The 15,855-nt window shown below is 34.0% G+C and overlaps 1 protein-coding gene across 1 annotated transcript in view; it reads left to right on the forward strand.

Moving 5' to 3' along the window:
* Window positions 1-15,353, forward strand: part of LOC145690367 (S-phase kinase-associated protein 2-like) — a 38,403-nt gene extending 23,050 nt beyond the window's left edge. Inside the window, exon 3 of the mRNA XM_081765194.1 lies at window positions 12,911-15,353. Coding sequence (XP_081621320.1) covers window positions 12,965-14,221 — 1,257 coding nt within the window. The 5' untranslated portion in view covers window positions 12,911-12,964 and the 3' untranslated portion in view covers window positions 14,222-15,353. The remainder of the gene's footprint in view (window positions 1-12,910) is intronic.
* Window positions 15,354-15,855: the final 502 nt, after the last annotated feature.

The raw sequence follows: 15,855 nt of genomic DNA on the forward strand, positions 1-15,855 counted from the left end.
GTCAAATAAACGAACTGAAGACAATAAATAATTTAAATATGAGTTTATTTTCTGCGGAAAAACGATTTTAAGAGGGAAGCAAAAGCCCCCACCCAAAGTCTTAAAATTTCAGGTCCAAAAGGCAAGAAGAAGTACACCGAATTTAATGAAATTTTGCACAGATATTGTAGACGTAAATTGAGGTAATTGGGTTGCGTATTTTCCTGGAAAAAAGCGGTTGAGCGGGGACACGGACCTTCTAAACCGTTGATTACGAAATATTAAAAGTGAAAATAAGTTTACGTTAGAAGTTCCTAAAGAATATGGAGAATTCCAACGAAACTTCGTATAGGTACAATTTGCAAAACAATAAATGAAACGTGTTTTAATTTGTGCGGAAAAACAGTGATGGGGCCTAGGCTCCCTCCGTAAAAGAAAATAAATATTACCGTAATAGCGCAGGAAGGAGTGGGCCGAAACAAAAGAAATTGTGTAAATATTGTATAGACCCTATGCAAAATAAGGATTTTCGTGTTTCTCAAGTATCCCTATCCGTTTTGCTTCAAATTTGGCACACCAACAGCAAACAGGAAATTAATCGACACGTATTTTTGTTTATGCGGAAAAACATTGTAAGGGTTAAAGATGCATCTTGAAATACTATAAAATACGCTATACTGTTTGTGCTCGTTGTTGATCTGCCAAATTTGAAGAAGTCGGATGGAGACACTTGTGAAACACGACAAGCCTTATTTTACATATCCAATATCTACATACAATTTCATTCGCGTCGGTCCACTCCTTCGACGACTCAACGCCACGGTCCACTCAACATTTTTTTTTCTTTTCAGGAAAATACGAAACACGTATTCCATCATCTTACCTCTACAATATTTGCGCACAATTTCATTCACTTCGGTCCATTTCTTCTTGCCTTTTGGGCGTCAAATTCCAAACTTCTGGGTGGAGGTTTTTGCTGTCTAAAACCGTTCTTCCGCAGAAAATCAAAAAACGTACTTGTTTACATTTTGCTTATTGCCGCTACACAAATTTTTGTTCCGATTCTTCATGTAAATTTAGGCACTTGTGACATACTGTTACTAGCACTTTTGATATTTCACGATCAAAGATATAGAGGGGTCCGTGCCCCACCCAACCGTTTTTTCCAGGACAATAGGAAACCAGTATTCCCTCATTTTACGTCTACAATATATGTGCACAATTTCATTCACTTCGGTCCACTTCTTCTTGCCTTTCGGGCGTCAACTATGAAAATTTGACTTTGAAAATAATTAAAAAGCACGAAATTGTTTATTTTATGTGTAGTATCTACCTGCCAAATTTTATCAAAATCGGAGAGTCTGACACTTTGGATGTTACTTGTCAGTGGATAACAAACATTATAACCTCCATATGCAGCTTATATCTTTGGAACTATACGGAAACAAATGAACAACAATTACTATGGATAATGCGCCTTTCTCCGGGTTGCAAAATAATTTACTTGTTTGTTTGTTACGAGATTGCAGGGAAATCTCTTGTTAGGACAATATCTACCTGTTCAAAATGTCGCACAAACAAAATTTCGCTATAATAATTTCTTGAGCTTGTTCAAAATAATTATGTGTATATATAGACTATATGAACTTAAAATATACAGTTAAACCTCTGTTAACAGGGATCTTCACAATACATGCATACTATTTCTTATCTCGGCAAGATTATGTGTTATTACGGGACGTATTCCTGCCTTTCTCGGGCGCTTTCAGATATGGATACGGCTAATCACCTCCACCCCCTCCCAGCCCGCGCAATGTGTTACTAACATTCTATTTTGCTTCTTCATAACGAATAGGAACTATTCTCAATTTACATGTATTTAACACACAAAACTTTACCTCTCCGTATTTCAAAAATACGAGCACAATACAGTAGATAGAAAGTTCATTCGAATTGATTCAGGGGTTTTAAGTGTTAATGGCTAGTACAACGTCGATTTACATGTGGAGATAATCTATACAAATATAAACCATTCCTCTTAAAATCTGAATTTTCGAAATGTTGGGACACGTTTAAATTAATTTTTAATAAATAGTTTATATACAAAGTTTCATATTCTTCATTTAGGAGATTCGTGGTACAGTATAGTTTTGGCATTACTTTTGAACTTCCGAATAAATAAGGTATGCTTCTCATTGACATTTCGGGAAGGGGATTACATATTTCTACAATGCTTAATTATTTAATTTAAAAAATGGTGTAGAAAGTCAAGTATGGTTTCATTTACGTGTTTGAAGTGAGTTGAGTTGAGTTGAATTTCAGTTTAGCGTCCGTTTCAGCAGCGAGGCTATATGAGACGTGGACCTACTGATTAACGTGGAATCCGAACCACATGAGCTCGAACCCGTGTTTGAAGTGATTCCACATTAGGTGAAGTGATACAACATTCTTGAATGTCACATTAGGCTAAATGTTTATACTTTACATGTCTATTATGATAAAAAGGCATTGTGTCCGACTTAAACACACTTTCTCATAAGGCTGTCTATAATCTTTATTATAAATTAACTAGAAATGTTACAGTTTCGGAAGTATATCACTTTCTTTCTCAGACTACTACTTCAACTGAAATCATAAATAATATTACATCATTTGTTATCTCTACCAATCAGGAATCACTTTTCCTCCTGCTGTAAGAAAGTGTGTTTAGTTTACATGTCGTAGACGTTTATATACTGGGTTCTATTTTACGTAAGTTCTTGTATTATTATTTTTTTAAGTGATTTGTTTTAATGAATGTTAAGAATTGACTATCACACCACTGACTAAATTTTTCATATATTCGTTCATTTTAAACCTAATTGTCATTATATTTTCAATTGTTTAATGATTTTACTTCAATGTATAGTTTCATAATAGCATCATTGCGCTCTCTATTTTTGAATGCTCCATCTTTGATTTCAGCTGCTCTCAATCTTTAAATAAATTTATTACTATTATTATTATTATCAACAAATTTTGACAGAAAGTCAGGAATTCTTTAATTTTAACATGTTTACACTCATTTGAGTATGGTATGACAGAATTGAATAAAAATATGTACTTAGCTCTCGTTTGGCAATATTGGTCTTGAAGATACAATTAACAGGAAATGTATATCACCGCACACTGTTATAACTGCATTAGCTCCGGTCCAGCAATTTCGCTGGTATTGTAAACGCCCGGAGAGATACAACCAAATTTACGGCTGACATCTCAGCCAGAAGGCTACATTTGCTAGGTGTGTAGAGGGTTGGAAAAGCCTTCTGCTATGGATTTGATGCACAAAAAAAGTTCTTCATTTTGAAATTAACCTCTGTTGTTAAGAGTGTTGTCCAATGAGTGCTATATATTAAAGACGTAATAACCCATTGTGTATATAATGTAATACTTCACTACTTATTGTATGTAAGAAGAAAGAAAAACACTGAATATATTAGAAATTAACTGAAAATATCAAATCTGGAACAATTAAAAAAAAAAAAGTTTGTAAATCTTTGTCGTCACTCGTGAAGTTACTTCAATACCACGTCAATCTCGTTATTTGCCACAGGAAATCTTGAATATCACACTGAGTATGAGTTGAAATTGAAATTGAAACACGTTAAAAATTTCGGACCTAAGGAGATTCGAACATGGGACGTCTGGATAGAAAACTAAAGTGAGAACAACGTACCGACGTCGACTACTTTTACTTTAAATTGCACAAAATCGTTAGCTAGTTGTACACCTTTCATGTAAGACTAGCCCATATACTAAGATTTGTATGAAGACATGATCATTAGTTGGGTTATTCATGATTTCTTTTTTCAATTTAGAAACAGATCAGTTAGCCCTCTCTAAGTTAGAAAAATATCTATAAACGTTCCTGAATATGAGACTTGAACTTTTGATGTTGGTTCCGCAGCATAGAAAGAAGAAAAGGTGCCAAAAGTTATTCTATAATTATTTTAATTATATCAAGATAAGCGGGAAGATTACTTAAATTCCGAGATATTTTATAGTAAAATGCGCTCAGCAAATCTATTTCCTCCTAATAGTGTTTTAATTGGTCGATTTTTCATTAAGAACTTATAGCTTAGTGATATTGTACAAAATTATAAAGTAACAAACACGGGTTCGAGTCCCGACGTGTCAGATCTTTTTCTTTATAAAATGTTATTGTTGAGGTAATTATTATTGTTATTCTATTATGGCTTTATTATTATTATTATTATTATTATTATATTATTATTATTATTATTATTATTATTATTATTATTATTATTATTATTATTATTATTATTAATTATCATTCCAGATCCCCATTAGTTCATAGGTCCTGTTTTACGTAAGTTATGGTAACGTAAAATAAATGTGACTTGTGTGAAAATTACTTTTATACGTTGTGAGATCTAAAACATCATTTATTCGCCACATACCTAATCGTGTCTAATTGTAAACAAAACCTAGTGTGAAGCAAAAGAGAAGGAACTGTGATGATTGTGGCAATAAATCGAAGTCGAGATTTCAACGGATTTATACGTTTCTGTATACCAAAAACGTAATTTTTAATATCCATTCGTCCGTCTCAATCTAACGTGTTCACTCGCCTAGAAATCATGTCATTAATCGAATCCACACAAAAATTATAAACCTAAGTTTTTCTTGGAGAGTGTCTCGAATTTTCTTTCTACCCCACAAATAAAGAAAGTGTATTTAAAGGTCAAAATTCAGAAAATGTTATTTTCTCAAAAATGCCTCCAACGTTTTTCTGTATATTTCATGTACAAATATCGCATTGAAAACTCAGTACTGTGCATAAATCATTTTTATGAGATAAAGCTAAGACTAGTAGTTTATTAATAGTAGTAAGAACTTCTCGTTCTTTTATTCAAAATTAACTCAGATAATATTGTTTACTTTTCGTAAATATATATTTAGTTAATAATGTGACAATTTATAACTTTGCGAGGAGTACTAGTTCCAATCGGAAGATTTTCTACAACATAACAAACGTAATTTTGTTCACATTTTATAAGTAAAACTTTTATTCATATTTGACAGAATAGCATAACTCACTTGTCTGAGAGAAAAGTCCAAGATGAGTATTTGACTTTTCTCGGACGATTTTCTCAAAAACAAACTCAAGCAAATTTGTTCATATTTCACATATAAATCTTTCATTAATATCAACATAATGCTGAGTAAGTTGCTTCCTATGAAAATGTCAAGGTGGGTAGTTTATTCTTCGGGCTGAGTGTATTTTTTCGGAAAGTTCTTTTTTAAAATATGACTCCTGGCACTTAATTTATGATTTATGGACAAATATTTCCTTAATAATCCTAACAACTCGTATAATCCATTTCTTATGAAAAATTCCCAACGAGTAATTAAATTTTAAGGGTGGGTTTTCTTTTCACAGAGTTTCCCGAAAATGTCTTATAATTACATTCCCTATTTCACAAGAAAATATTCCGTTAGTACATGATTTAATGTAAGAAAAGGGAGCAGGAAAGTTTATTGTCTTGGCCCTTAACGGCACTTCCTATGCAGTTTAAATCTAAATTGAATCATCCTAAGAGGGACAATGATATGTAAAAATCATTTAGAATGGCTGATATCTGTATCGAATCCATTGTTTCTGGGGTCCCTATATTGATTGGAGACAGCATCGTTTAATTAGAAAGGCCAAATCGAAGTTGTGGTAAGACCCCGTAGAGCGAGATAAGAGAGAGACATATAAAATGATAAAAAATAAGCGATATTAGTATCTAATCCATATTCTTCGAGGTTGCTCAGATAAATAACGATACTCTCTATGGCGTTTAAATCTGATTTAAGCCCTCATAGGCACCCAGGAGTGAAATGGTGACATGTAAAAATATCGAAAACAAACCAATACTAGTTTTGAATAATTAGTTTCCAGCGTCGCTAAGTTAATTGGTGACCGTCTTGATGCCTTTTAAAATCGCGGCCAGCTCCAGTGAAGGCAAATCCCCCTGAGCACTGCTAGGGGGAGTGGGAGAGGCAGACAGAAAAATCGTGCGAAACGATTCATGTTAGTGTCGAATCCATAGTTTACAGTTACGCACAAATAAATAATGAGACTCCAGATACCATTTATGTTCAGGTCCAGCCCCCATTAGGTATAGCACCCTGGGGGGCGGATTAAATTGTGACATGTAAAAATGATTGAAAAATGACCGATAATAGTGTTGAATCCATAGCTTTTACGGTCGATGAAATTTCACGGTGGAATCAGTGAATCTGGGGTCCCGATGCGCGAAGCATATACCGTTGCCTTTTGACCTTCTTACCCTTCACGACGGTTGCGATTGACAATGTATCCTTTCTCTTCTAGGACACGAAATCCAATGGTCATAGTCATTCTATGGTGCATTGGTCATTCGAAGTCACACTTATACTTGGATAAGGTCCGTTGTGCAACTCTGAGAGATTGCAGCAATTTGCTTTACTTCAATACCTTGCACTTTTAAACGTGTTTTACTGTTTTGTTATTGTCGCAATTTAACGGATTTAGAAGCGTGGCCATGGATTTTCTGAAGTAGGTTGTATTGACATTTTGACCCGTTGCCCGTTTGCACAGGGTTATCGTAGAGAGTTAAAATTTGTTCTATCTTCTTTTATTTAACAATAGCTCTCATACAGAATGCTACTTGACCCCACGTTCCATTTGCAAATTTTGAGTTGGGCCCCGCGTGGGACCCTGCGAGTGCCCCGGAGACACAAATATTTCATTCAAAAGGTGCTGGGCTCCCCACACTAATTTGATATGTATTCGCTGAGTTTCTTTACCCGATTGTTCCCGAAAAATCTGACCCGGAATCCGACTTTGTAATGTATAGTATGGAGCTCAATTTCTAACTTTTCACGCTTATATATTCGCAACGGTTCCGATCGAGGATGTATCCCTTTTCGTGTTATGTTCTTTTGGGACAAGTTATCCAACGGCCATAGTCTCGACTCAAAGTCAGAGTTACACTTGGATAGGTTTCGTCGTAAGTGATGCCGTTTAAAGTGCAGGTAGAGCCTATAGAAACTATGATTAGAGAAAATTACAACTTTATCAACGTCATCTATATTTGTTTAGAAAAATGGAAAATAGTAAAACGAGATTTTGTATTTTTGTACTTCTACTTATTCAAAATTTTGACTTTGAAACAACACTGTCCATATTAATGAAGATATTTCTCAATTCAAGATTGGACTCACTTTTACCTATATAGTTTAATCACTCTCCTTATTAAGAAACTAACAAAATATTGTATTCTCATGTTACATTATATTATATTATCAAGTCATCCCGGTATATTATGTTTTTCTTTTTAAAAAATAATGCTCCACATTATGCACCAAGGCTAAACGACATAGTGATAGTGAGATGGACAATAATGCTGTAATGAAGGATGTGGGAGAAAACGGGAGAACCCCGAGAAAATAAACACACACAGTGTTTGTCCACCAAAAAGCTCACTTGACACAAGCTGAGATCGAACCAGTTACCCTACTCATCAAAGTCGAACGGTTTTTCGTTGAGCCACCATGAAAATATATTATAGTCTAAGCTAATATATGAAGTCGTCACTGGCGTCATTGAGTCCCTACAAACGTAATATAAATTCTTTAATCAGCCGCACAATTATTTGTTCTGACAGTACCGTAGTATCTCAGAAAACAAAATTTACTTCTTTCTAAGCAATAAGTGGTAAATTACCACTTTCCCAAAAGCTTAGAACATAAATTTTCAGGCATAAAATTTTAATTGTATATTCGAAAGATATGTTGATGTAATTAGCATTTGTAGATTTTCGAATCCCGTGTAAGCAGTTGAGTCCGCAGTTCACATTCGCAATCGATTTTGAATACAACAGAGGCGCAGCTTTTGTACCTGGACCAGTGTTGGGTAAGTTACTTGTAAAAATGTAACGCGTTACAAGTTACTTTACTTTCTCTTAAAATGTAACGCGTTAGTAACGCGTTACTCGCCCTCCAAAAGTAACTGTTACTTTACTTCGAAAGTAACGCGTTACTAATGCGTTACTTTTAGGTCCGAAACTTTAAAAATGTGAAAAATAATTATGAGTTCAATTTTCCGTACTGCTATTACTACCGCAATAATAATAATAATAATAATAATAATAATAATAATAATAATAATAATAATAATAATAACATTAATAATAATAATAATAATAATAATAATAATAATAATTATTATTATTATTATTATTATTATTATTATTATTATTATTATTATTATTATTATTATTATTATTATTATTATTATTATTATTATTGCACGTTCTGAATCGCTTTATGTAAATGCAAGGACAAATTTTTACTTGATATATGAACATTTTCATATAATGTAACATTTAAAAATGCCATACTGCGTTACTCGTAGGGATGGACACGAGCGAGTTTGAGCGAGACAGACATCTTGACCTCAACCCGAGAACTCGACTCGAAAAATTTCCTCCAACTCGACTCGAATTGGGGTCGAGTTCCAAGTCGACTCGAGCCAAATCCGGTGTGTAGTTTCGAGTACATTCTTCAAGTATATTACATAAAGAGTATAATTATTATCAATGACACTACTACTACTACAACTTATATTATTATTATTATTATTATTATTATTATTATTATTATTATTATTATTATTATTATTATTATTATTATTATTATTATTATTATTATTATTATTATAACAACACTGTATATGAAAAGAAAGATAGGCGGTTTGTATTTGAATACTAAAAAACTAGTTGATTGCTAACCTCGGTAGTCGTGAAGTCTAGTAGTCAAGGACATTGTTCACGAGCTTCTTAATTTGGGTTGAGGGTCTAGGTTGAGTATTCGGGCTCGAGTCAAACACGTTTAAAAGTTATAGGGTACTGGCCAAATATCTTCAAAACTGCTCGGCCCAGGTTTAGAATTGCCAACGACTCGAGCAGCTCGGCTTACAGCTCATTCACTATCGACCCGAACCGAGAAGTGAGCCGAGCCAAAGCTCACCCAGTCGACTCGGCTAGAGCCCTCGGCTCAGTTGAGCCGAACCGAGCAAATGGCTCATCCCTACCAAGCCAGATCGAGCCGATGGTTCACCCCAAGTGAGCCGGCTCGAGCCATCTTCTCAGTTGAGCCGAGCGGAGCTGAGCTTGTTATAAAAAATTTCTTGTGGTCTCGTTATCGAGACGAGACGGGATGCGAGCAGTGTCACCTCTAATGAGCAACATTAAAAGTATTCCATGGCTTTCGTTTTCCAGTGTAATCAGGCCATGATTTCAAGACGACTTAAACCGAACGAGCCATTTATCAAACTCGACTGGACTCGAAACTCGACGCGAAAAACTGAATCGGCTCGGAACTCGACTCGAGGATATTATCCTTGACTTGACTCGAAAATCGACTTGAATTCGAGTCGAGTCGAGTTTTAGCTTGACTTGTGTTCATCCCTATGTGTTAGAAAACGTGGTTGCTTATTATTATTCTGCTAAACTAATTATATAATAATAACAATGTTGTTATGTAAAATTAAAAATAAAGAATAAAGAGAAACATTACACTACTCTATAATCAACGGGACTCTAGGAGAAGCAAACTGATCTGAAAGAACTCTAATATTAAATGCATCAACAAAGTATTTTCTAGGAATAAAGTAGGCCTGCTCATTAAAACAGTTTATTCATATTAACCCCTTACTGTAAATCGTTAATTATGACACCCTAGCTGTTGATAAATATTTTCCGCCGGGGCACTTCAGACAATTTACTTTTAAATTCTGTCCACCATCATCCTCAGCACTAAAGAAAAAAGTATTCTTTCAAATGTTCGAACGGTAAAATATTTTCGTTCTCCATCTTTATAAAAAGAACACAAATGAAAGTAAAATAGACTACCGGTATCATTGCACTACTAGTTCACTCACTGAATGTATTGATTTGGAGCTGTCAAAATCTACGACAAAATCTTCCAGATGCTTGCAATCAGTACACGTGATTTCCCTAAGGCTGTCCTCATCAAAAAACAGCAAATGGCACTACGAACTTATCTGTTTCTCTGTGTGACTGTGACTGTCGGTCACTGACATACGTAATTCATTCTCGATTGTTTCATTCTGAGAAATTCACTTACAGGAAAGAAAACATTTGTTTCCGAAAAAAATACATATATTGTAGTTTCTCATCCGAAATGTAACGCGAAAAAAGTAACGCAAACTAGGTACGTTACTTAAAAATTTGTAACGCGTTACCGTTACAGTTACTTTGGAAAAAATGTAACGCGTTACTAGGAAACGTTACTTAAAAAGTAACGCGTTACTTGCGTTACGTTACTTCCCAACACTGACCTGGACCGGCTTTACGTGAAAAATTTTCAACTAGCTAACTGTTTCTGAGCAAAACCAAGTCAATGGCCAGTGTGAGTAACTGGTTACTGCAATGGTTTTCCATCCAGGCGGCCCGTATTTGAACCTCCACTTCTCTGGAATTTTTAACGTTCTGTACTTTCAATTTCAATTTATACTCAGTGTGATATGGAAAGAGATGTTCAAATGACGAGATGCATGTGGTACTGGAATAGGTCCCTGTATGAAGATAGATTTATAATTATGTTTTCTTCAATTGTTCTAGATTTGATGTTTTTAGTTATCTTCAAGCATTTTCTAACTCACGTATGATCAGTGTTCTTTTTTCTCACATGCAGTATATAGTGAAACAATACATTACACACACAACAAATTACAATGTCGTTTACATATAGCGCTCATTGCACAACACGCTTGAAAGAATAGAGATTAATCTTAAATTCGACACATTACTCGTGCATCAACTGCATAGCGAAAGCCTGTTTCAATGCACCACCGGCTTATTAACTGTCATTTTCTGGTCGACATTTTAGGTGTAAACTGTTTTTTTTTTTTTCTCTAGGCGTTTATGATACCAGCAAAAGACACTACACCCGACCAAATTGATTTATAGCAGTCCAGGGAAGATACTTTTGGTGCTCACAGTACAAATACCCCCTTTCAATATAAATAAGCAATAACAAAGAAAATACAAATACACGATACAGAAAAAAGTTTGACAGAGAGACAAGTATAATATAAACAATTCAGATCAGTACTAGTTTTCAATTTAGAAAGGTTGAGATTCCTTGTGTATGATAGATTCCTGTTAGGTTTATATTTATCGTTTTTGCTTTGCTTGCTCTTATAACTTACATTTCGAACATCCCTAGCAATAGTTCAACTATATTCGATGGGAATCCATTTTCCTTCATATATTATTTCCATGGCTGTAATATTTTGATGAAAACACTCGTCATGGTTATCACTTACTGCTTCACAATCCTCAGGAAACAATTTAGATGTGAATTAAGAAAGTGAAGTTTTAGGGGTATATTGCAGCGAAATGTTTCGTGGTAGGACGACAACTCAGAAACAAGTTCTTTTGTAAGTTATTGCTTTATGTTTTCCCTAGAACTGTCAACAAACACTATTAAAGTTTCCTTCACTATTTTGTCATCATCTTTTAACACTTCATCGATCTTTTGATTTTTGAATAACTGTCAAATCTTCGAGCTGATAAAGATGCTCTCCTTAACTTTAACATCACTTAACCGAGAGAAGTTTCCTCTTAAGGAGTTATAGGCCTCCCTCTCGTGGTTTTTATTCTTAACAAAACAATTCATAGGACCTGATAGGATATTTACTGGAATAAGCAACATTAAATTAATATTTATAATTGGTTTATATTGCACGGTTTCCACGCCTTGCTGAAGAGCGTTTCTAGTACTTCAGTCATTTTGCCAGTAGCGAGACGGACGATCTCCACTGTCCTATTCACAAATAAAACAAAATTGCTTTGAATAACCTAACTGCATACGGTACCTAGCAAAATTGTTATTATTTTAAAGAATAACAGATGAACCATTGAAACTCATAATACATAATGACTCGCAGTAAATGTTGCAAAGTTTCAATACGATTCCTTAATATGAAGTACATGACCAGCCGAAATGGAAGGATGTTTGTTTCCAATATGTAAAATACCACTTTTAAATTCGCATTTGAAAAATCTATGAAGAACCTCCAGCCCGTAAGATTGTAATAATTGTTTAGATCCATCATGAATCCATTTATGTCTACAAATACCAAAGACGTGTCTTGCATAGTAGAAAATTAAATAAAAAGCAGCTCGCTTCAAATCATGCGCACTGCGAAAGATATTGAACATCTCTTCGCATTTATCCAATTGATAAAATTGCTTTCTTCAGTCTTGGAAACAATGTGTACCCAACTTTTATCTTAATCTCCAATTTTACACCCAAAATAACAATGATACTTTTTTTAAATTAATGGTGTTGAATGCTGACTTTGTGAAGAAAATGTCACTTCTACACATAAGTAGTGGAAATTCTCTGTATTGAATACACAATGTTGCGCCATTTTCTGTTTAAACAGTAATTCTTAAGAACTGCTCACAAATATGCACGCAAATATGTGTATTTTATGTGCAGCACTTCACAAAAAATCAATTCTGGTAAATGCAATGGAATTGGTGATTCACACAATAGCAGAATACATCTAGATAAATCACGAAAAGAATCTGAGCATTAATGTAGGTCTTCCAGGATTGTCACGCGAGTGTGATATTCTACCCCAAACGGGTTGAATATGTACATTACTGTAACGTTATTATGAAACACGAATGTATATCAAAAACGAGAGGTAATTTTATATTTTCGTTTTCAAATTCGTTTTTGGCACCACAAAATCTACAAGAATTAGATTATTTTGTTTAATTTACTTTTTCCTTGTTTAATAGCGTTGCTTTTTTTTATTATTAACATTTACTGAAAGTTTTATTTCTGATTTATTTTTTAGGAAATTAGCTATAGAAGAAAGCCAAAACATAGCTGTCTTATTTACAACTACATTATGGAGCATCTACCCGACCTCGCAATTGAGAAGATTTTCTCCTATCTGAAGTACGAAGACCTGGTAAGCGCACGTAACGTTTGCCAACGTTGGCAAAATATTGCAGACCAACCGAAGCTCTGGAGAAATACCACCTTCACTTGTGATAACACCATCACGAAGGACAGGGCAATTGAACTATTAAATCAGACGCCTTTCGTCGAAGGAGTAATAATCGATCACAAGGAAGGAAATATTATAGTACATTTTGTTGCCAACCATTGTACAAATCTTCGAACATTAGTAGTGAAGCATGTCCCTCGTATTCCGTTTGAAGCAATTGAGAAGATAACTCAGAATTGTAAAAGTATTGAAATCCTCGAGTTACCTGACTCATTTGAGTTTAGTAGTCATTATATATGTTACGATGACGGAGAAGTTGAACCCTCCGATCCAGCTGATATAATTTCAAAGTTTACAAACTTACGTAAATTAGATCTCTCTCAAATGCCAGACTACCAGAGTTCAATTTCAATTAAGAAAATCATAGACGGATGTCCAAGTCTTGAAGAGTTGTTAATAGGAAATATGCGTTCCACTTCAGATAATGATTTGATGCATCTGATTGAGAAAAGAAAAGAATCGCTATTGAGACTGTCTATTTATGGGCGTGATTTGAGTGATTCGTCTCTAATACATTTGTCAGAATTAACAAAATTACAGCACTTCGAATTTCGCTTCTCTGGTATGTTATCTACTGTAACTCTAGAAAGTATTACACAAATGCATTTAAATTCTTTGGCACTAACAAAAGGTGTCATTGTGAAACCTAATGAAATGATGGACTTTATCAGTCAGCCCACTATCGCTAATCTGAGGTCCTTAGACCTTTCCTGGTGCAATGGCATAAATGATGAGGTTGCTCGTTCGATTTCTCTGAATTGCCACCAATTGGAAAGACTGAACGTTTCTTATTGTGCAATTACTCAATGTGGTGTGACATATCTCGTAAAGGGGTGCTACTCAAATTTGAAATATCTAAGTATTGCTGGAATTGACTTGAAATCGGGGCATTGCTTGAAACTTATACCGTCCAATTTGAAACATCTCGAATTTCTGGAAATAGAGAGGAATGATAAACTTAATCGTATCGTGTATGAGATTAAATTGCTTTTACCTGGGCTGAACACAAAACTAATTACACCACCACCGTTTCCGTTCAAACTACCAAACGGTTATAATATATTTAGTCGCAGTGAACACTGGCTGTTGCGTTAGACGAAACTCAGAAATGAAAACTGAAAATATGTTGCTACTGTTGAACTCATAGGTATTTTTAATATAGTAAATGATAAAGAGGAATAATTCAAGTGAATTGTAAGTTCGGAAAAATTCTAAAATTCTATGTTGGAACTTGTTTTACAAACTTTTGTCTTTTGAGTCTTCTTTATATTTAGTGTGGTATTTTTTCTTATATGTATGTTCCCTATATCAATTGTGAGGGAGAAGGATAAAATCTAGCCGAAGTGCTTTTATTCGTGTGTAAATCACTTTGAACTCACCCACATTGATTACAAAACTAAAATAACCTACAATTTATTAGCTGAATTACATTATGTCCTATTTCTCTTTTTCTTATGTGATTGAGAAAGTATCTTGCTATATTGTATGTTACCTTCGTCTAGAATAGTAGTTAAGAAAGTTTAGAATTTTTATTATACATTTTTTTTTTTGTATAAAGAAACCTCACAAATCTGTATTAAAGTTCATTGGAATAAAGTAGCAAACAGTAAATTTGTTTATATACAAAGTGAACTATTCTATCCACATCTACTCGTGTTGCCTTATGCAGCTTACAGGAGGACATGATCTCTCTAATATTTTTCATATTCACTGTTCCTTATTATATTTAAGAAAATCAGAATATATTATTATTGTTTCCATTTTTTTCTCTTCTCTGTAACATTGCAGCCACTATTTTTACTCCTTGCGTGTATGCATTCCAGCATCACACCAGGTTCACAACAGCGCTGCGAGCATGATTGGTTTATTTGTGTGTAGTACAGTAGGGTAAAGGATGCAGCGGAGTGGAGAAACAGCGGTCTCGCGACGTTCAAAACAAAGTTTGAACGTGCAGTGTTAGCTGTTGTTGACTAATTTCTGTGAACTAATATGAGTTTTCAAACAGAATCTAGGAATAAATTTTTGCAATTGAACATAGAATAATGTAGTATTATATAATTAATTCTTTCTATCAGTTATCTGTATTTCTTTTTGTCTCAATTTCTTGTAATAAAAATAAACTAATGGAACAAGTAAAAGTACTCGTTTCCGAGGTTGTACAGAAAAGGATACGAGGTTTAGAACTCTTCTCTGGAGACTCCTAAGTTACCGAAGAATAAAATTATATTTCAACTTATTTTGAAGTCTTTTTATTTAGTACTTGCAATGTCCGATTTTTCTTCCAGGTACAGTTTTCCTGCTTAAATAAACTGAATATTTGTAAGAAAATCGCATATTTTATGAAATCACATTGCTTTTTGTAATATTGCTACAATAGTAAGATTTTTTTTTTTTTTTTTTGTCCACTGATGTGCTGAGAAATGATTCTCTCAATGTATTTCAAAGTAGAAAAAGTAAAATCATGGTACACTGTTTGAATGTTTGATAATATTTATTATTTCTTTTCCGTAGGTTATAGTTATGTATTGCTAGAATTTTTGATAGATATAGCTTAACCGTTTTCAAAAATATAGATTATACCCATACTAAACCTCAATTACATCCCCGAATTAAAATAAATATATGCTGAACTATAAGAATATTAGGTGGGTATACGCTGTATATTCCTGTATGCCCATCATTACATCCTTGATAGGTTTGCAGTGTTAGGTTTCACTAAAATATTCTTT

Source organism: Thermobia domestica, chromosome 7 (assembly GCF_964235325.1).
Source record: "Thermobia domestica chromosome 7, izTheDome1.hap1.1, whole genome shotgun sequence".
NCBI lineage: Eukaryota > Metazoa > Arthropoda > Insecta > Zygentoma > Lepismatidae > Thermobia > Thermobia domestica.